Source organism: Oncorhynchus gorbuscha, linkage group LG18 (genome assembly GCF_021184085.1).
Source record: "Oncorhynchus gorbuscha isolate QuinsamMale2020 ecotype Even-year linkage group LG18, OgorEven_v1.0, whole genome shotgun sequence".
In the NCBI taxonomy this organism is placed as follows: Eukaryota; Metazoa; Chordata; class Actinopteri; order Salmoniformes; family Salmonidae; genus Oncorhynchus; species Oncorhynchus gorbuscha.
The window spans coordinates 29,297,917-29,318,972 of NC_060190.1; the positions used below are offsets into that span (position 1 = coordinate 29,297,917).

The window sequence follows — 21,056 nt, forward strand, 5'->3', positions numbered from 1 at the left end:
ATAATAATAATCACAGTGGTTGTAGAGGGTGCAACAGGTCAGCACCTCAGGAGTAAATGTCAGTAGGCTTTTCAAAGCCGAGCATTCAGAGTTCGAAACAGCAGGTGCGGTAGAGAGAGTCGAAAACAGCAGGTCCGGTGAACAGGTCAGGTTTCTATAGCCGCAGGCAGAACAGTTGAAACTGGAGCCGCAGCATGACCAGGTGGACTGGGGACAAGGAGTCATCAGGCCAGGTAGTCTTGAGGCACGGTCCCAGGGCTCAGGTCCTCCGGGAGGGAGAGAGAGAATTAGAGGGAGCATACTTAAGTTTACACAGGACACCGGATAAGAAAGGAGAAATGCTCCAGACAAAACAGACTGACCCTAGCCCCCCCCCTCCCCCCCTCCCCCCGACACATTGCAGGATAAATACTGGGGTCTGAGACAGGAGGGGTCAAGAGACACTGTGGCTCCGTCTGACGATACCCCTGGACAGGGCCATGCAGAGCTGCATATGGTGCATGTCTTAGTCTTCACTCGTCGAATTTCAGAGGGTCTTGTAGTTTTAAACCATTTGTCACGTAATTCAGCTCACGCCGCATGTCTAGTAGTCTAGTAGTTTTAAACCATTTTACACGCCAGTAGCAACCCGGCATGTCTTTGTCCCTATTTAAAATGGCAACCATTTCAACATGAAGCCACCGCTACACGTTTTCTCGTCTAATGTAAATTTCGTTGAGTCCTTTTGTAAGCACTCTGGCAAAAGGGGCGTTCCATCCTTTTGCCATAATGTCTGCGCTCACGTGGATTTGGTTACTAAATGGAAAAAACTAATTAGTAGGCTAAAGATCACATTTAATCTTCTCATAAATATACTCATATTTAATCATATAAGTTCTACAACTTTTAGATGTAACTCTGACATATATATTGTGAAAGCTCTTAAAGTTAGTATTTCCGGTGCCGACAGAGATGGCCGCCTCGCTTCACGTTCCTAGGAAACTATGTAGTTTGTTTTTTTACATGTTATTTCTTACATTGGTACCCCAGGTAATCTTAGGTTTCATTACATACAGTCGAGAAGAACTACTGAACATAAGAGCAATGTCAACTCACCATCAGTACGACCAGGAATATGACTTTCCCGAAGCGGATCCTGTGTTCTGCCTTCCACCCAGGACAACGGAATGGATCCCAGCCTGCGACCCAAAACAAAGATGTCGTAAAAGAGGGAAACGTAGCGGTCTTCTGGTCAGGCTCCGGAGACGGGCACATTGCGCACCACTCCCTAGCATACTACTCGCCAATGTTCACGCATCGCGCCAACAGAAACAAACATCTTTCTGGTAAGAAGATGTGTGTCTTATAATTAACGAGACGTGGTGTGGTCACAACAACATACAGGAACTCAAGTCCTTCTGTTCACCTGACTTAGAATTCCTCATATTCAAATGTCGTCCTCATTATCTACCAAGGGAATTATCTACGATCATAATCACAGCCGTATATATTCCCCCCAAGCAGACACATCAATGGCCCTGAACAGACTTTATTTGACTCTTTGCAAACTGGAAACCACATATCCTGAGGCTGCATTCATTGTAGCTGTGGATTTTAACAAGGCTAATCTGAAAACAAGACTCCCTAAATTGTATCAGCATATTGATTGCGCAATCAGGGCTGGTAAAACCTTGGATCATTGCTATTCTAACTCCCGCGACGCATATAAGGCCCTCCCCCGCCCTCCTTTCGGAAAAGCTGACCACGACTCCATTTTGTTGCTTCCTGCCTACAGACAGAAACAAGAATCTCCCGTGCTCAGGTCTGTTCAACGACCAATCTGATTCCACACATCAAGACTGCTTCGATCACGCGGACTGGGATATGTTCCGCATTGCGTCCAACAACAACATTGACGAATACGCTGATTCAGTGAGCGAGTTCATTAGAAAGTGCATTGATGATGTCGTTCCCATGGCAACAATTAAAACATTCCCAAACCAGAAACCGTGGATTGATGGCAGCATTCGTGTGAAACTGAAAGCGAGAACCACAGCTGTTAACCAGGGAAAGGTGACCCAGAAACATGACCAAATACAAACAGTGTAGCTATTCCCTCCGCAAGACAATCAAATAAGCTAAGAGTCAGTACAGAGACAAAGTAGAGTCACAATCCAACAGCTCAGCTCAGCATCATGGATTACAAAAAAGAAAACCAGCCCGGTCACGGACCAGGATGTCTTGCTCCCAGACAGACTAAATAACTTTTTTGCCCGCTTTGAGGACAATACAGTGCCACTGACACGGCCCGCAACCAAAACCTGCGGACTCTCCTTCACTGCAGCCAACGCGAGAAAACATTTAAACGTGTTAACCCTCGCAAGGCTGCAGGCCCAGACGGCCTACCTGACCCCCTAGACCCACTCCACTTTGCTTACCACCCAAATCGGTCCATAGACGATGCAATCTCAACCACACTGCACACTGCCCTAACCCATCTGGATAAGAGGAATACCTATGTGAGAATGCTGTTCATCGACTACAGCTCAGCATTTAACACCATAGTACCCTCCAAACTCGTCATCAAGCTCGAGACCCTGGGTCTCGACCCCGCAACTGGGTACTGGACTTCCTGACGGGCCGCCCCCAGGTGGTGAGGGTAGGTAACAACATCTCCACCCTGCTGATCATCAACACTGGGGCCCCACAAGGGTGCGTTCTGAGCCCTCTCCTGTACTCACTGTTCACCCATGACTGCGTGGCCATGAACGCCTCCAACTCAATCATCAAGTTTGCGGACGACACTACAGTGGTAGGCTTGATTACCAACAACGACGAGACGGCCTACATGGAGGAGGTGAGGGCCCTCGGAGTGTGGTGTCAGGAAAATAACCTCACACTCAACGTCAACAAAACAAGGGAGATGATTGTGGACTTCAGGAAACAGCAGAGGGAGCACCCCCCTATCCACATCAACGGGACAGTAGTGGAGAGGGTAGTAAGTTTTAAGTTCCTTGGCGTACACATCACGGACAAACTGAATTGGTCCACACACACAGACAGCGTCGTGAAGAAGGCACAGCAGCGGCTCTTCAACCTCAGGAGGCTGAAGAAATTTGTCTCGTTACCAAAAGCTCTCACAAATTTCTACAGATGCACAATCGAGAGCATCCTGTTGGGCTGTATTACCGCCTGGTACGGCAACTGCTCCGCCCACAACCATAAGGCTCTCCAGAGGGTAGTGAGGTCTGCACAACACATCATCCGGGGGCAAACTACCTGCCCTCCAGGACACCTACACCACCCGATGTCACAGGAAGGCCATAAAGATCATCAAGGACAACAACCACCCGAGCAACTGCCTGTTCACCCCGCTATCATCCAGAAGGCGAGGTCAGTACAGGTGCATCAAAGCTGGGACCGAGAGACTGAAAAACAGCTTCTATCTCAAGGCCATCAGACTGACAGCCACCACTAACATTGAGTGGCTGCTGCCAACACACTGACTCACCTCCAGGCACTTTAATAATGGGAATTGATGGAAATTGATGTAAAAAATATCACTAGCCACTTTAAAGAATGCTACTTAATATAATGTTTACATACCCTACATTACTCATCTCATATGTATATACTGTACTCGATACCATCTACTGCATCTTGCCTATGCCGTTCTGTACCATCACTCATTCATATATCTTTATGTACATATTCTTTATCCCTTTACACTTGTGTGTATAAGGTAATAGTTTTGGAATTGTTAGCTAGATTACTTGTTGGTTACATCTGCTAACCATGTGTATGTGACAAATAGATTTTGAGTTGAAGTTACCGTGTTTCCGTTATAGCGTCTTTAATCACAAAATCAAATGATACGACAATCATTGTTTGGATCCCCATCAACCATTTCCCACATTCTTTATATGTTTCGAAATATGGTTTCATTATCTACTTTTGGATGATGAAGTTTTTTTGGGCAAGAGTCTCTCTATACCACTCAGACATGCCATTCTTGGATACTGCAAATGCAAGAGAGAGAAAGTTCACGACCAGACGTTAAAGTCCTAGAACCGGCACCACTCCCCCTCTTTGGTGGGAGAGAGGGGGGCTCGCTTTGATCCTCACTCGGGAGGGAAAGTCATTAGAGTGTCATGGTTTTTCAATCAATAAATAATCAAGTTTAAGTGATAAAACAAGATGTCAAAATGATTTCAACTGAAACCTCTGAAATCAAGTAAAGTTATATTCCCAATTCTAAATCATCTGAATGAACTGTGTTGTGCATAACTAACTGCCTACGTGCCTGCAACCTGGCATCAGGTTTTGCCAAGTCTTGCATTTCATAACACAAGTAAAGAAATAGGTGGTTTGTTATTACTCTTTCAAAATCAGCTTTATTTTTCATGTGCCTTCAAAAAGTAAATAGTGCTGCTAGGCCTATTTTTGATGAATATGTTCTACGGTACATTCATATTTGCACAATGCTTTATCAATTGTCATTATCAATTCCAATGTGAAAAGAGGGGGACTTTAATGTCACCACAGAAATCCCCCAGAGCACTGTCAATCACCTTTCATCCGTGCTCATAACAAATGAAGGTCCTCATGTTGCACTTGGACTAGGGGAAACGTGTGATTTATTACAACACATGAATATGTTTGAATGTACAGCCCATTACTGAAAAATGGCCGCTGCTCCCTCTGTGAAGATGCTCATTTACGCGTGGAGAGTGGACTGACCAGGAGTCCTGGGAGAAATGGAGATTCTCCCTTTGGCAGTGCTTACTCTTTAACCTTCTTCATTGGATTGGTCATACGGTGGTATACTTCTGACATTTGACTGATGAGGAATTCATTAAGAGCCCAAAACAACCCCGTCTCCTCTCCTATGTCTAATGGCCGGTGTTCATAGGCAACAGTCTAGAGGATTCTAGGCTATGACATCACATTATCTGGTGCTGTCGTCTTGGCGCTATGATTAACAATGGATGGACCTTCTCCCTACATCACGATTAGACCTGACCACATCCAATCTCGCCTGACCACATATGGTTCCATTTATCTGTTCTTATGCATATTTCAAGTCACATGTACACAGAACAAAAATATAAATGCAACAACTAACGATTTTAAAATGGAACTCAGTCAATTGAAATAAATTAATTAGGCCCTAATCTAAGGATTTTACATGACTGGGAATAGAGATATACATTGGTAGGTCACAGATATCTTTTTTTTTAAACAGTAGGGGTGTGGATCAGAAAACCAGTCAGTATCTGGTGTGACCACAATTTGCCTCATGCAGCTCCTTCAAATAGAGTTGATCAGGCTGTTGATTGTGACCTGTGGAATGTTGTCCCACTCTTCAATGGCTGTGCAAAGTTGCTGGATATTGGCGGGATCTGAAACACGCTGTCATACATGATCCATAGCATTCCAAACATGCTCAATGGGTGACTTGTCTGGCTAGTATGCAGGCCATGGAAGAACTGGGACATTGTTAACTTCCTGGAATACAAAGTATTAACTTAAGGGGGCTGAATAATTTTGCACGCCCAATTTTTCAGTTTTTGATTTGTTAAAAAAGTTTGAAATATCCAATAAATGTTGTCCCACTTGTTGTTGATTCTTCACAAAAAAAATACAGTTTTATATCTTTATGTTTGAAGTCTGAAATGTGGCAAAAGGTCGCAAAGTTCAAGGGGGCCGAATACTTTCGCAAGGCACTGTAGATCTTTGCGACATGGGGCCGTGCATTATCATGCTGAAACATGAGGTGACGGCGGCAGATGAATGGCACAAGAATGGGCCTCAGGATCTCATCACGGTATTGCTGTGCATTGTGTGCTTTTTCTGTAGCTTATGCCTGCCCTTACCATAACCCCACTCTGACATCAGCAAACCGCTCGCCCACACAATGCCATCTTCCCAGTACAGTTGAAACCGAGATGAATCCATGAAGAGCACACTTCTCCAGCAGCCATCGAAGGTGATCATTTGCCCACTGAAGGCAGTTACGACACTTAACTGCAGTCAGGTCAAGACCCTAGTGAGGACGACAAGCACGCAGATGAGCTTCCCTGAGAAACTTTCTGGCAGTTTGTGCAGAAATTCTTTGGTTGTTCAAACTCGCAGATTCATCAGCCGTCCGGGTGGCTGATCTCAGATGATCCCGCAGTTTAAGAAGCCCGATGTGGAGGTCCTGGGCAGGCATGGTTACACGTGGTCTGCAGTTGTACTGCCAAATTCTCCAAAACAGCGCTGGAGGTGGCTTATGGTAGAGAAATTAACATTCAATTATCTGGCAACAGCTCTGGTGGACATTCCTGCAGTCAGCATGCCAATTGCACGCTCCCTCAAAGCATCTGTGGCATTGTGTTGACAAAACTGCACTTTTTAGAGTGACCTTTTGTTGTCCCCATCACAAGCTGCACCTGTGTAATGATCATATTGTTTAAATCAACTTCTTGATATGCCACACCTGTAAAGTGGTCCTTCTGTAGCTCAGTTGGTAGAGCATGGCGCTTGTAACGCCAGGGTAGTGGGTTCGATACCTGGGACCACCCATACGTAGAATGTATGCACACATGACTGTAAGTCGCTTTGGATAAAAGTGTGCTAAATGGCATATTATTATTATTATTATTATTATATATCAATTGGATGGATTCTCTTGGCAAATGAGAAAGGCTCACTAACATGGATGTGCACAAAATTGAGAAATTTTGTGCAAATAGAACATTTCTGGGATCTTTTATTTCTGCTCATGAAATACGTGTTTTGTTTCCCAGAAAGAAAACCAAATAATGTCACTCAAACAGAAGGGCTAACAAACAAAGAGTTACTGACAACCAAAACAAAAAAGGTAGTGTTTTAGGAGGAGTTCTGAAAGACTCCTATAGGGGTCTCTACTGAAAGTTGCACAGCAACAACTGAGACCTATGACACCCACCATGAGCTCCTACTAAATGTACCCACTAAGGAGACAAACAAAAGAAAAACCCACACCAAACGTAGACAGCAAGCAAACCAAAAAGTGGAGGAAACCAAAAACAGGGAAGATCAGATCAAGGATTGTACTTTTAGATATCAAATGGGGCACGCTGACTAAAGGTGTTAACACTCTACATCTCTCAAAACAACTGGAGCACTGGACCAACCATTATTAAATAGCACCTGGGCCAGCACAGGTGAAAGCCCTTCCCACTAATGAGATAGCAACCAGCACAGATGTAACACATACCGACTAACAATGTGACACCAATTGGTGCGCCCTACGTGCTCAAACTCCAAACATAAATAGAAAAAACAAAACCTGTAACATATGAGACCAACACTTACCATATTGGTTTATATTTTTGTTCAGTATACTTCTGGCCCACAGTCAAGCTGAAGATTTGATCATCAGAATTACTTTGACTGATCAATAGGACCTTGAAATGAAGACATATATATTACGTTTTGGAAGTGGATATTCAGCCAGGAGATTGTGATTAAGGTAAAATAGGAATTGGTTAAGTTCAGGATCATGTTTACAATAAGTGTTGAGTGTTAGGATAAGTGTTACATTTATAAGATTAGGGATAGGGATCTGTCAGCTGAATGTACACTGTCCAAGGCTTTCCAATGTCCTGACTCAACACTCGAAAAAAAAAGTTAACTTTGAGCTCACCATGAACCTCCAACTCCTTTGAAGCATAACCACAAATGTTATGAGTGGGCCACCTTGACCATCACCACAGACCACAAAGATGAGACTGAACTCCATATGCGACAGTATCCTCAGGTGACCATGTCAAATAATGGGTTTGGGAGTAGGGAGATACTCTGAACTCCCTTAATCTGCATCTAGCCATCATCGGCAGTAATTATACCTACACATTCTGACTGTACTGTAGTGGAACCAAGCTACACAATTCACTTCCTGGATGCAGGATTATTGCTCCCTGAAAAGAAACAAGTCTTCAGTAAACAAGTGTCATCATACCGTAATTATGAGGGTAGTTTCACTGTATTGGATCAACTACGATAAGATAAAACTGTATCCTGGCAATACTGTAGTGACTCTCAAACATTGACTTGGTAAGATAAGATGTAATAAATCTATTAGATCATACAGATCTCAGTTTTTACAATGTGGAGAAAAAGCCATCAGTCTTTTTACAAAACAAATCATTACATTTTTATTGATTTTATTTTCCATACATTTGCAAGTTTAAGATCAACATTAAATAGGTTTTGGATACTGGGTGGAGGAATTCCATCTACTCATCCCTTATTTCTGTACCTGTCACCCCACATATTCATCCTCCCTGTGAAATAAAAGTAATCAAATCTTCTGGAATAGAAAACAAGTTGGACACACACATACAAATTCTGGAATGAACAAATACCCAACTCCATGAAAAAAACACAGTCATTTCATACAGTATAGTCTTGAATCACTTGTGCGGATTGTGCCTTATTGCCTTTTAAATGGCGGTGAAAAAGCCAAGCAAAAACCCAGTTAACACCTAATGTCCCACATCCTTCATCACACCTCAAGTCTTTACAATACATTGAAAGCATATCAAACCAAAACCAATCTTTGCACTGAATCGACTCATCCTCTGTTCTCTGACCCTTTTCTTTTTAGTCACGCTCCGTCTTCCAGTCGTGTTGTCTATTTTACAAAAGTGTTCCTGAAAAATAAATACAAATATTTCCAAGACTGTAGTTGTTTGTGACCCAAATATCACCTTTGTCAAGTCCTCTGCTACGTGCTTATACAGAAGCTCTTCTCTCCTCAGGTTTTTTTCACCATAATAAATATTTCTGTATCATTCTTCATTTGATGTCCATTGTTACAAGTGGTGCCGTGATTATGGACAAAATAAATACATAAATACAAAAGGAATAAATACATTAATATTTGTTCATAAATAAATACATATTTATCACAGATACATATTAACCCCCTGCTGAGTTTCATAATGTTCATTTCTCTGAATGTCCTCAGAGCCTCCACACTCACAAAGCTAAAAATGGACCAGTCTTTGACTCCAGACAGAAAATACCCAGAAACAAATGTAAAATGTAATTGTATTGTAACCTGTGGCGCACCACTTATATTGTATTACGTCTTACTCCTTTGTTCTTTACTGTAAAGGGAAAAGTGAATGGATAACACCTCCTTTAATCCCTCATTTAATCAGCCCACCTTTCACCATGACTTTTCAAACCATGTGAAAACTCAACGTTTCTCTTTGAAAAAAAGTCAAACTTGAAGTTTCGAAATAAGATTTTTTGTTGTTGACCAAATTGATTTCCGACTCACACTGACTGGGATTCAGTTCTGTTGCTCTGAAGGAGTTGGAGGAGTGCTTTTTAGGACAGTTTTGACACTGGGCTCTTGATACAGTGCTGGGGATGGAAAAGGAGAAAGGGTCTGGGCCGAGGACACCGCTAGGAGCCGTCTTCCTCAGGATGTCCCGGGGTATAGTATCCCGCCAGTTGCCTGAAGCGCGGCCCCCAGTCGCTGAGGTAGGAGAAATCCTGATCAGATGTGGTGGACAGGGTGTGGATGGAGCTGAGAGAGAGGGCTGGCGAGCTGTTTCCCTCGAAGGCGTACGTCTGGAATGAGTCGTAGGGCGGCACCGACAGGTCGCCATCTGTCTGCTCCACCTTCTTGCGGATGTAGCCCTTGAAGAGGGAGAAGTCGGCCGCCTCGCCGTCACCACTCATCCGCCCCTGAATCCACTGGGGCAGCGTGCGCAGTTCAGGGCCTGACTCGGACGAGCTACCCTTGGTCTCTGGAAAGTCAAAGAGGTTGCGCAGGGTACTCATGTCGTAGGCCTGCGTGTCCTGCTCGCCGCCACCCTCGTCGTTGTACTTGATGACATTGTCGCGCATGTCCTCCTCATCCTCCGACATGCTCTGGCCCTTGCGGTGACGCTTCAGGGTCAGGATTAGCAGCACCAGGACTGCAGAGGTGGAGAAAGAGCATGGGATTAGGGATTAAGGGGTTTAGGGATTAGCCGCATCGACAGTGGGGAAGTCAGAGCCTAGGATGTGTGTCTGTGCTGTGCAGAAGTTGTGAGCCAAAGCTCTGGATTATTATCTGGAGTTGCCAGTGAACATTTGGAGAAACTCTCAGAGAGTAGCTGGTAGAGAGTAATTTCACGTCATGAAGCGAAGACTAATGAATTATACGAATGAACAAAAACATCTGCCCTTTTGTAAAGATTCTCTCAAGCACAAAGGGGAATAACACAAGACGAATGAAGAATATTGGATTGTGCAAATGGTGGGTGGCTAATGAAATTACAACAGCCTTTTTTGTATTTATTAGCAAAAAGTTTGCCCTTTCCTTTTCCATCTCTGGTTTTCCAATTTTGATTTCACCCCAAAAAAAGACAGCAAATTGAAGCTTAAATGATGAAGGGTAACATTTCCAATGCATGGGCATTGATTCTCCACCAGTGCACAAAGCAAAATTCCTAATTGCTCGCCCAGAAATATGTTTTCAAATGCTTAATAGAGGCTGATCTGTTCATCAATACTTATTCAAGTGAGACATGCTGCATTAGAACCAGACATAAATTTAGAGCAGAGCTCTACTGTTTTGGCGTCCACCAACAGAGGGTTTAATGACAGAAAAATTAAGTCTGAATTAAAAAGGAAAGCAACTGAGATGGATCACTTAATAGTCTAATGAGGCGGAGGAAAAACAAAAGCTGTATCCATCCCAATAAATCAATCAGGGCTTTAATCCAAGCTTACTTATTTTAATTACTGCCTGATTAGAAAACTACCACTTAGCTGTAGCCACCCTTCTCCAGACATATGGTTATTCCGGAGGGGCTCCGATTGATTAATTAATTAAAACTTCCTGTCTACCACTTACCAAACTAAATGTCAGCACTATGACAACACCAATCTTCACTAATCTAATCTTCATCAAATGTGGAAATAAAAATATAATGATGATATGAATATTCAAACAATGTAGATCATGTCTATTTTGGAGTAATATGACGATTAATATGTATATCACTACTATTACCATTACTATTATTATTGGGATTGAAGCCATTACCGTTCCACGCGGCATGAGGTTGATATGCTATCACCTCCATCGTTGAACATTGACTAATCTAGCATGTGATGATGGCCATCAGTGGGTCAGCTCACTAATGACTTTCATTAACAGTGCATTCAGAAAGTATTCACACCCCTTGACTTTTTCCACATTTTGTTGTATTACAGCGTGAATTTTAAATGGTTAATTTTAGATTTTGTGTCACTGGCCTACAATAAATACCCATATTGTCAAAGTGGAATTATGTTTTTAGAAAGTTTGGAAAAAATAATTAAAAACAAAAAGCTGAAATGTCTTGAGTCAATAAGTATTCATTGAATATCCCTTATTAATACAATTTTGGATGGAGTATCAATACACCTAAGCAATGAAGTGAAACTACAAAAAATGGTAAATAAATTACCTGAAAATAGAGTGTTATGTTTGGGACAAATCCAACACAACACATCACTGTGGTACCCCTCTTCATATCTTCAAGCATGGTGGTGGCTGTATCATGTTATGGGTTTGCTTGTCTTCGGCAAAGACTTGGGAGATTACAGTGATGCCAGCAAAATCACTACAGTAAATACTACAGTAAAGTCTGCAAAAAATCTACAGTGACTATTATAGTATGCTATAGTCATGTCTGCAACAACACTACATTGAATACTATAGTATATAAATATAGTAATAATACAGTATTTAGACCATAGTATACTATAGTATTTTTCATGTGAGTTAGTTGTAATGTGTAACATGTTTGAACTAGGACCACAAAAATACATGAAACGTTTTTAGTTATTCTCAACAAATTTCTAAATTCATCGTATCCAAATTTGTGGTTGTATTGTGTTTTTATATAGTCAAATAAAAACAATCACTCAGGTGATACTACAGTGTGAAGTATATTATTCTACATTATTATAAGTATATTATTATATATATTATATATATATATTATAATAAAATATAAAATATAAAATATAAAATATATTATATATTATAATATATTATTAAAATATATTATATATTATAAGTATATTATTCTACAGTATACTACACAATTCTATAGTAAGCAATACACGATCGAGGGGGAACCTTAAGAGGAAATTCCTGGCATGAGCTCCCCAAGGACATCCCGTTCAAATCAAAACAACATCGACAAAGCTAGCAGGTAGCAGTAAAGCTAGCTAGGAGTCCCAATCGATCTAAAACTTCTAAAGTAAGCACTACATGTTTGAGAGTTAGTACAGTGTGTACTATAGTATTCTACACATTATACAACAATGTTCTAAAGTAAACACTACATGATCAAGGAATACTACAGTTTGTAGTATAGTATTCTACAGTATACTACAACATCCTATAGTAAGCACTACACGATCGAGGGGGATACTACAGTGTGTTGTATAGTATTATGTTTTATCTTAGTGGAAATGGAAAATCAGTGGGAATACATTGGCTGTTTCATTCTTGTTAAAGAGATATGAATTAAATCTTTCAATGTTACTGTTATTTGCAGTGTTACAGTGACGGTAACACAACACATCATCTCCAAAGTCACATTTTGCTTGTTATGCATGGCATAATGCACAGCCTATATGTCCTGCGTACATGTTGTACCTGCCCTCTTAACATGTGGCTGCTCCTCTGTGTACAGAGTGCTCCGATAAGTGGTCCAGACAAGACGGGCAATTTACCCTTGGGCTGCGCCAAGCCACATGAGCCAAGGAGTTCATCACAGCAGATGGGGTGTAATTGGTACGGATGTGCGCAGATTCCTCGCTGCGCCAAAATGGATTCATCATGTCACCCACTAAATTAACTGATGGAGGGATTGTTTGTTTGTTGCTAATTAGAGAGAAATGTGTTTTCATTTCGCTCATCATGCCACAATCTAATACAGTGCTTGGGTACCTCCGGAGAGCTGGGTTATCCCCCCAACCACACTCACAAACACGTACAGATCAACAGGCGAGTTGGTGGGAGTCATTTTGTGAGTTCTGTGTGTGTGTCTAGGCTCTATGTGTGGTTATTTAGGGTGTGTGTGTGTGTGTGTGTGTGTGTGTGTGTGTGTGTGTGTGTGTGTGTGTGTGTGTGTGTGTGTGTGTGTGTGTGTGTGTGTGTGTGTGTGTGTGTGTTGTGTGTGTGTGTGTGTGTGTGTGTGTGTGTGTGTGTGTGTGTGTGTGTGTGTGTGTGTGTGTGCTTGCGCTCATTGTGTGTGTTCTGTGGGTGGATCGTTGGGAAGTCAAGGCTGACACACAGGTAAGTCAGTCGTTTGGCTCCAATCCCTATCGCCCATTAACACACGAGGTGGCTGTTAAACACACGCTGTCCGTTCTCATTCCCTTGAGCCCAGTTCAGCTCAGCTCTCTCCCAGCCCAGGACCTCCACTATAATTGGCAATACCTCAGTGGTCTTAGAGCTGCTTAGAGCACTAGCCACTTAATATAGGTGTTGTTTCCATTTTCTACCAATGAATATCAATCAGTCAATATTAATTTGTGTGTATCTGACATTACTTGAACTGCAATCTTTTCAAATGGGTGAAAATCAGCCAAGGTATTGGCAGAATTACACTGCAAACAGAAAATGGGAGTTTAATGATGACAGATATCAATGTTTTTTCAATTTCATCTTAGGCTACTCACCACCTGCTTCACCGAACATACGCCACATCATATTTTATATCTAATTTTCCTTTAAACAATGGGACATTTTATGGACAGCTAGTTTTTGAAGACAGGAACTTTACTGAGATAGCAGGCTTAGGGTAAGTGGCATTTCAATTGAGTTAATTTAGGAAGTACACTGATATTCCAATTCGACATTTAAATGCATTTGGGAAAACTGGAATTAAAAGGTCTGTTTTAATTCCTGACTTTAAATGACCCTTTGAGGTGGTACAGCCATAGTACCTCAAAACACAGTACTTTTTAACCACTGCTTTTTATAGTTAAGCTTGCCTGCTTCAGGTTTGTACATCATCTTAACGTTTTGGTTGAGGGCCAAAAGGCATTTGAAATCGAATCAAATCAAATTATATTCGTCACATGCACCGAATACAACATGTGTAAACCTTACAGTGAAAGTCTTACTTACGAGCCCTAACCAACAATGCAGTTTAAAAATAAATATATAAATACGAATAAGAATAAAAAATAAAAGTAACAAGTAATTAAGGAGCAGCAGTAAAACAACAATAGCGAGACTATATACAGGGGGTACCGGTACAGAGTCAATGTGGAGGATATATACAGGGGGGTACCGGTACAGAGTCAATGTGGAGGCTATATACAGGGGGTACCGGTACAGAGTCAATGTGGAGGATATATACAGGGGGGTACCTGTACAGAGTCAATGTGGAGGCTATATACAGGGGGTACCGGTACAGAGTCAATGTGGAGGCTATATACAGGGGGTACCGGAACAGAGTCAATGTGGAGGCTATATACAGGGGGTACCGGAACAGAGTCAATGTGGAGGCTATATACAGGGGGTACCGTGGAGGCTACAGAGTCAATGTGGAGGCTATATACAGGGGGTACCGGTACAGAGTCAATGTGGAGGCTATATACAGGGGGGTACCGGTACAGAGTCAATGTGCGGGGGCACTGGTTAGTCGAGGTAATTGAGGTAATATGTACATGTAGGTAGAGTTATTAAAGTGACTATGCATAGATGATAACAACAGAGAGCAGCTGCGATTTAAAATAGGGGGGGGGTGGCAATGCAAATAGTCTGTGTAGGCATTTGATTAGATGTTCAGGAGACTTATGACTTGGGGGTAGAAGCTGTTAAGAAGCCTCTTGGACCTAGACTTGGCGCTCCAGTACCACTTGCCGTGGCTGGAGTTTTTGACAATATTTAGGGCCTTCCTCTGGCACCGCCTGGTATAGAGGTCCTGGACGGCTGGAAGCTTGGCCCCAGTGATGAACTGGGCCGTTTGCACTACCCTCTGTAGTGCCTTGCGGTCAGAGGCTGAGCAGTTGCCATACCAGGCAGTGATGTAAAAACCCCAATTATTAAAATATAGGTTCCTTTTGAAGCTTACTACGCTTAAGTTAATAAAGAAATTACATCAAAACTACCCTAAAAACAATAGTACCTCCCTGATTCAGAGATGCTGAATCAACCAAGTAAATCCCAAATGGCACCCTATTCTCTAGTGCACTACTTGACCAGAGCACTCTGGGCCCTGGAATAGGGTGCCATTTGGGTTGAAACCCCAGCCTGTTCATCAGTCATTCAAAAAAAAACGAGATGTGAAACACATATTAGCAAAATAAGAAAAAAATAAACTGACGATGACGTGCACTGCTTTCGTTTCTACCGCAGCCAAAATAGGAACGTTTTGCCAGTATTGACGAGGCAAGAATTTAACCTGTTACTCCTACCCCCTACTTTTATAGTATATGCATATGATTAGTATGTGTGGATAGAAAACACTCAGACGTTTATAAAACTGGTTAAATCACTGCTGTGACTATAACAGAACGTGCGTTTCATCGAAAAGTGCAGGAAAATCTGATCACTGAAAATGGAAATAAATATCCATGCGCCACTTCCAGGAATTGTTAAAGAAGAACCGAATTAAATGAGGCCGAGGTTGCAGTACCTACAGCTTCCACACGATGTCTTGAGTCTTGTCATTTGCTTCGGCTTTGATTCTTGGTCAAACCGAATCAAGGGAACCGATTCCCTCCGGTCTCCGACCGGATGTTTTGGTTGAGAAATATCCGGACATTTTTTTTCGCCTCCTGATGAATTTTATCGCTTATTAACGTGTACTAATACCTAAAGTTGCATTACAAAAGTATTTCGAAGTGTTTTGTGAAAGTTTATCGTCAACTTTTTTAATTAAAAAAATGACGTTACGTTATGAAACGCTATTTTTTTCCGTTTATCACACAGTCTTCATAGATCGATATCTAGGCTATATATGGACCGATTTAATCGAAAAAAAGACCCAATAGTGATTATGGGACATCTAGGAGTGCCAACAAAGAAGATGGTCAAAGGTAATGAATGTTTTATATTTTATTTGTGCGGTTTGTGTAGCGACGACTATGCTAATTATTTTGTTTACATCCCCTGCGGGTCTTTTGGGGTGTTACATGCTATCAGATAATAGCTTCTCATGCTTTCGCCGAAAAGCATTTAAAAAATCTGACTTGTTGCCTGGATTCACAACGAGTGTAGCTTTAATTCAATACCCTGCATGTGTATTTTAATGAACGTTTGAGTTTTAACTAATACTATTAGCATTTAGCGTAGCGCATTTGCATTTCCAGATCTCTAGATGGGACGCCTGCGTGCCAGGTAGGAGCAAGAGGTTTTAAAGCGACTCATTTATGTCGTAAGGTGAATGCACCAATTTGTAAGTCGCTCTGGATAAGAGCGTCTGCTAAATGACTTAAATGTAAATGTAATGTAAATGTAAATTTAAACTTTCAAAGATGACAACACAAAATCTTCTCTCGCCTAGCACTCCTGCTGAGAGTGTGTGTGTGTGAATGCTGGTATCTGAGAACGTCTGGAACGCCTTGTCTATTTAAAGAGTGTCGTTCCAGGGAGATGTGAGTGCTGGGGCAGCTCCCCCCTCCCACCTTCTTTTCTACTAGGCCTCCCACTCTCATCATTCAGTTCCCCCTCCCCAACTATTGTATGTACTATCCACTTGGGGGGAAAAAATCTCATGAAAGGGGATTGAGAGTTGCCCAACTGCAATGTCACAAATATGGAAAATTGTGACAGAAAATAGAAAACAAATCATAGATACATGACATTCATGAATGAAGGATACATCTGTAGATGTAGACTGTACTTTGGTGTTACAGTCCCTATACTGTATTATTCACATTGTTTTGAATTATTCCCATTTACTCATATATGCCACGTACTTATACCTGTATTCCATGTACTGTATATATTTGTCTACTTCTCTCCTGTTTTAAAACAAAAACAGTGTTCTGTGTCCTGATAGACACCCATCAGATCATGCAGAGCAGATGCCTTTCCTTTATTAATGGCAGTTGTAAACATAGTTAATCCTATGTTTACCGAAAAAATCTGTATCCTTCAATTTGATCCTATCTCCAGATTGTGTCTTTACAGTTGACTTATTCCACCAGAAGGGCGGTTTCATTAATTTGTGACTCAGTAAATATTTCCAAAAATATCCCAACAAGTGTGCAATTTATTTTGTCCAAAAACCGTACAAGCAGACTAACAGGTCAACGTGTCGTTTGTTTTAAATAGTTGCTTTACCCAAAAGTGCTCACTTATTTTGGAGCTAAAACAGATGATTGCAGATGTAGATTCAAATAACATTTTTCCCTTTCCAAATACTTTGAGCATTTGATTTCCTACAGTGCCAAATGGACGGGGTTGCACTTTTAGGACTATGCTGTTGGTTATTTTATGCCAGACAGGCTCAATCAAGCGCAGCTAAATTTGAAGGAACTCAGTTCAATTTTCACTTTGTTCCATACTTACCAATGAGTATGAGCATGCAAACCAGTAGGGCTATGAGGGCCCCGGGACTGAGTGAGGTGCTAATGGCGTAGGCGGTGGCATTGCAGGACTGGATGGTGCCCTCCGGGTCACAGCCACACACGTGGATGGTCAAGGTGCCCGTGGAGCTCAGGGCGGGAGGCCCGCTATCCACTACCAGGATAGGCAGAAGGTAGACGTTCTGCTCGTGGCGGTTGAAGCCTGAGCGCTGTGTCCGGATTCCCGCAGTATTGTCTGGAACAAAGAGATATTATACCAGTGGCCTGTCATACCTTCATAACTATCTGCTGTTGGCGGTTGAAGCCCAAGCGCTGGGTTCAAATCCCTGCAGGGTTATCTGTAACATAGAGACATAATACTGTATATGAGATAATACTAGAGTGGCCTAGGCCATAGACCTTCATAACGTGGCGGTTGAATTGCCGTCCTGCATAGTCATGTTGCCGATATGCCAATGTCCATTATAGTGTTCCAATTTTATAGTCTCACACAGACATAGACAAGTCAGAGAACAAGATAAGTCTGTAAAGAAATGTGGTGCTACCTGAGAAATAGATTTGCCTCTGCGCAAATAGGTACTTGACAAGAAGCTGCCATGTGGGGAATTGTATGTGGCTCGTTTCATCAAGTTTTCTCTTGTTCTTAATACCACACATTGTTTCGAGGTGTTTTGAATGATGTCCTGTCTATGATAATATGGCTAAAATTCGCTAGTTAGCTAACCAAGAACTGTAACTGTCTATTCATCACACATGATTTTTTGTCAAATGTAACCAAGGGGAAAAAATTGGAGGATGCCAAATTTGAAATAAAACCTAACTGGTGCACGGCCTCTCAGAGAGACATATACAATACATACAGCATCAGGCGTTGACAACTATAGCCAGAATATCTAGTGTGGATGGATTTGTATATAAGACGCTAGACAATTCATCACTGGAGGCATATATCACTGTCATCGATGCAGCTAGAGCACTTCTCTGTCACAGGCAGGCAGTACACTCTTCCTATCACCATGGCTGTTTGTGGACGGGAACTTTGCTGAGTATGTCTGTGACATTGACCCTCTGACTTTGACTCTGCATCCTATTTCATAAGTATGCCTTTCTGAATGGACAGAAGAGGGATGCAGTAATCTTAGGTTCTCTCGTCGTTGAATTGTAACTTTCCGAAAGACATTTTCATAATCACCTTGAAATGGCTAAAATGGTAGTTCCCTAATAATTTCAATATTAATTTCACTTTGAGATTCATTGACAAAAGCGTTAAGAAATGACCAATGGTGTTAAATTACTTGAGGTAAGTACCAGAACGTATCCATACCATCTTAAACCCATTGAAAATAAAGGGACATTTCATTGCACTAATAGGTGCGTTGGCAAGTGCGTTCTAAACTGTGTATTTTTTTGATATTTTATGAGGCGACAGGGGAATGTATAAGCTAATTATGCGTGTTTTATTGGAGTCATTTACATGAATCAGATTAGTAAATTAAAAATGACTTATCAACAGTAACAAAAACTGATCTGACAAAACAAAACACTTCTTTTACAAGCTTTATAACAAATGTTCCCTACCGCGACTATAAAGTCAATAAGTAAAGCAAGACGTCACTTTTGCGACACCTGTAGACCTTTGATCCTTCAGTGGCGAAGATTAGCTTCGCAGACTTCCAAAAATAATCACTAAAAAGTTTTGAGGATGTGAAAATAAGTGCCTGTTTGTCTTCACGTGTCAAAGCACGAAAACAGAATGGAATGTGAAGCCGTGATGGTGAAAAGAGAAAGTGACAGATCCAATCTGACAGGTTGACAAATGTGTCCATGAAAACTGAAGAACAGTGGAAAAAATAGGTGGGAGGATAAAAGGTCTGAGCCACTGTGTCTCTGTGTGAGAGCATGCATACTGCTGAGCACATTGTGTGTGTGTGTGCGTGTGCGTGTGCGTGTGTGTGTGTGTGTGTGTGTGTGTGTGTGTGTGTGTGTGTGTGTGTGTGTGTGTGTGTGTGTGTGTGTGTGTGTGTGTGTGTGTGTGTGTGTGTGTGTGTGTGTGTGTGTGTGTGTGTGTGATGCCAGCATATAGGTTTGTCTGTGTATATATACGTGTGTGATTAGTTCAAATAGCCTGTGTCAATGCATGTGCATTTGTGTGCTTGCCTGTGTCTCTGCGTATATGCATGAGTCTGTGTGTGTATGTGGGCGGAGGGGTGAGTCGACTCATGCAGACGCTGAGCCCGTGTTTCCCAGTACCCAGGCCCCCCTGCCCAGGCATGTGACTGCGCTACACCAGGCCACGCCACGGCCTCCTCTGACATTTGCCTGGCTCGCTCCTCTGACATTTTCACCATGTCAGATCAATCTTGATTAGGCCACGCGTCACATCCACTTAGGTACCCATTTCCAAAGAGGGATTTGCTTGCTAACATGTCATCCCGCTTGGCTCCATGGAGTCAGCGTTTTGCAACAACAACAGAAAGAAAAAGGTTTGGGTCCACTGCAAAGTCGCCACTAGAAAATGGATGTCCTTACATTGTGTTTCATAATGTAGGGGCACTTATATTAATTAAGCAGAACAGTATGTCCATATACTGCATCATATGACACATACTTTTCCAGCTACACATATTTCACAGTATATTTAATAACCTTTCATGCTACACAGTTTGACTCATTCATATCACATATGACACAGTATACTCGAACAGCTCCACTCACGCATGGGCAGCTTAAAGATCCTCTGAGGCATTGCACAGGGATGTCCAGTATCATCCCTCAAAATGACCTCCAGAGTCGCTCTGTAAGAACTGTATGACCTCTGACCTATAACTTTTGACCTCTTACCTTTGACATCCCACAGGGTGAAGTGGCGGTTGTTGGTGGCCTCCGGTGCCAGGGTGAAGTAGTAGCGGTGGCCCAACTGCGGCTCGTCCCTATCCACCACGCTGATAGAGTGAATGAGCTGCCAGAGAGGAAGGAAATCAAGACACGAGGATGACTTTACACGAGCCACCATTCCTATCCCAGCCATCCCTTAACCTCAAGACAGCCCCGCAATGAAAATGCATACCTCCTCATTCTATTTCATTGAAGCCAGCATTGAAGCGCTAGTTGATAAATTACGTTTTCACATTTAATCAGTGTGCCACGGACTGATGAGTACAGTAGCACATGGAAGGAAATATGTGGAACTTTATGGTTAACCAAATTAGCTGCAGATATTCAATTAACTGACTATCTAAAACAACAGATGGGTCTCTTTATAGAGGGGAAGGGGGGGTTGAAATAAAAGGGAACACATCAGGCAATCCTCCTAAAATCCAACGTTCAGTTCTCATTATACGCTTGTCAACAGGCTCGTACAGTTCTGGATTTATTACACACACACACACACACACACACACACACACACACACACACACACACACACACACACACACACACACACACACACACACACACACACACACACACACACACACACACACACACACACACACACA

General features: G+C 42.1%; 1 protein-coding gene across 3 annotated transcripts in view; it reads right to left on the minus strand.

Annotated features, from left to right (window-relative positions):
• Positions 1–8,136: 8,136 nt before the first annotated feature.
• LOC124003864 (cadherin-22-like) overlaps positions 8,137–21,056 on the minus strand; it is a 119,193-nt gene continuing 106,273 nt past the window's right edge. For 2 of the 3 annotated variants that reach the window (XM_046312486.1, XM_046312485.1), the window contains 3 exons: positions 20,398–20,515; positions 17,540–17,791; positions 8,137–9,941 (listed from right to left, as the gene is read on the minus strand). In XM_046312486.1, the coding sequence (XP_046168442.1) occupies positions 9,424–9,941; positions 17,540–17,791; positions 20,398–20,515 (888 nt within the window). In that variant the 3' untranslated portion in view covers positions 8,137–9,423. The remainder of the gene's footprint in view (positions 9,942–17,539; positions 17,792–20,397; positions 20,516–21,056) is intronic. The other variant, XM_046312487.1, reaches the window with a different exon arrangement.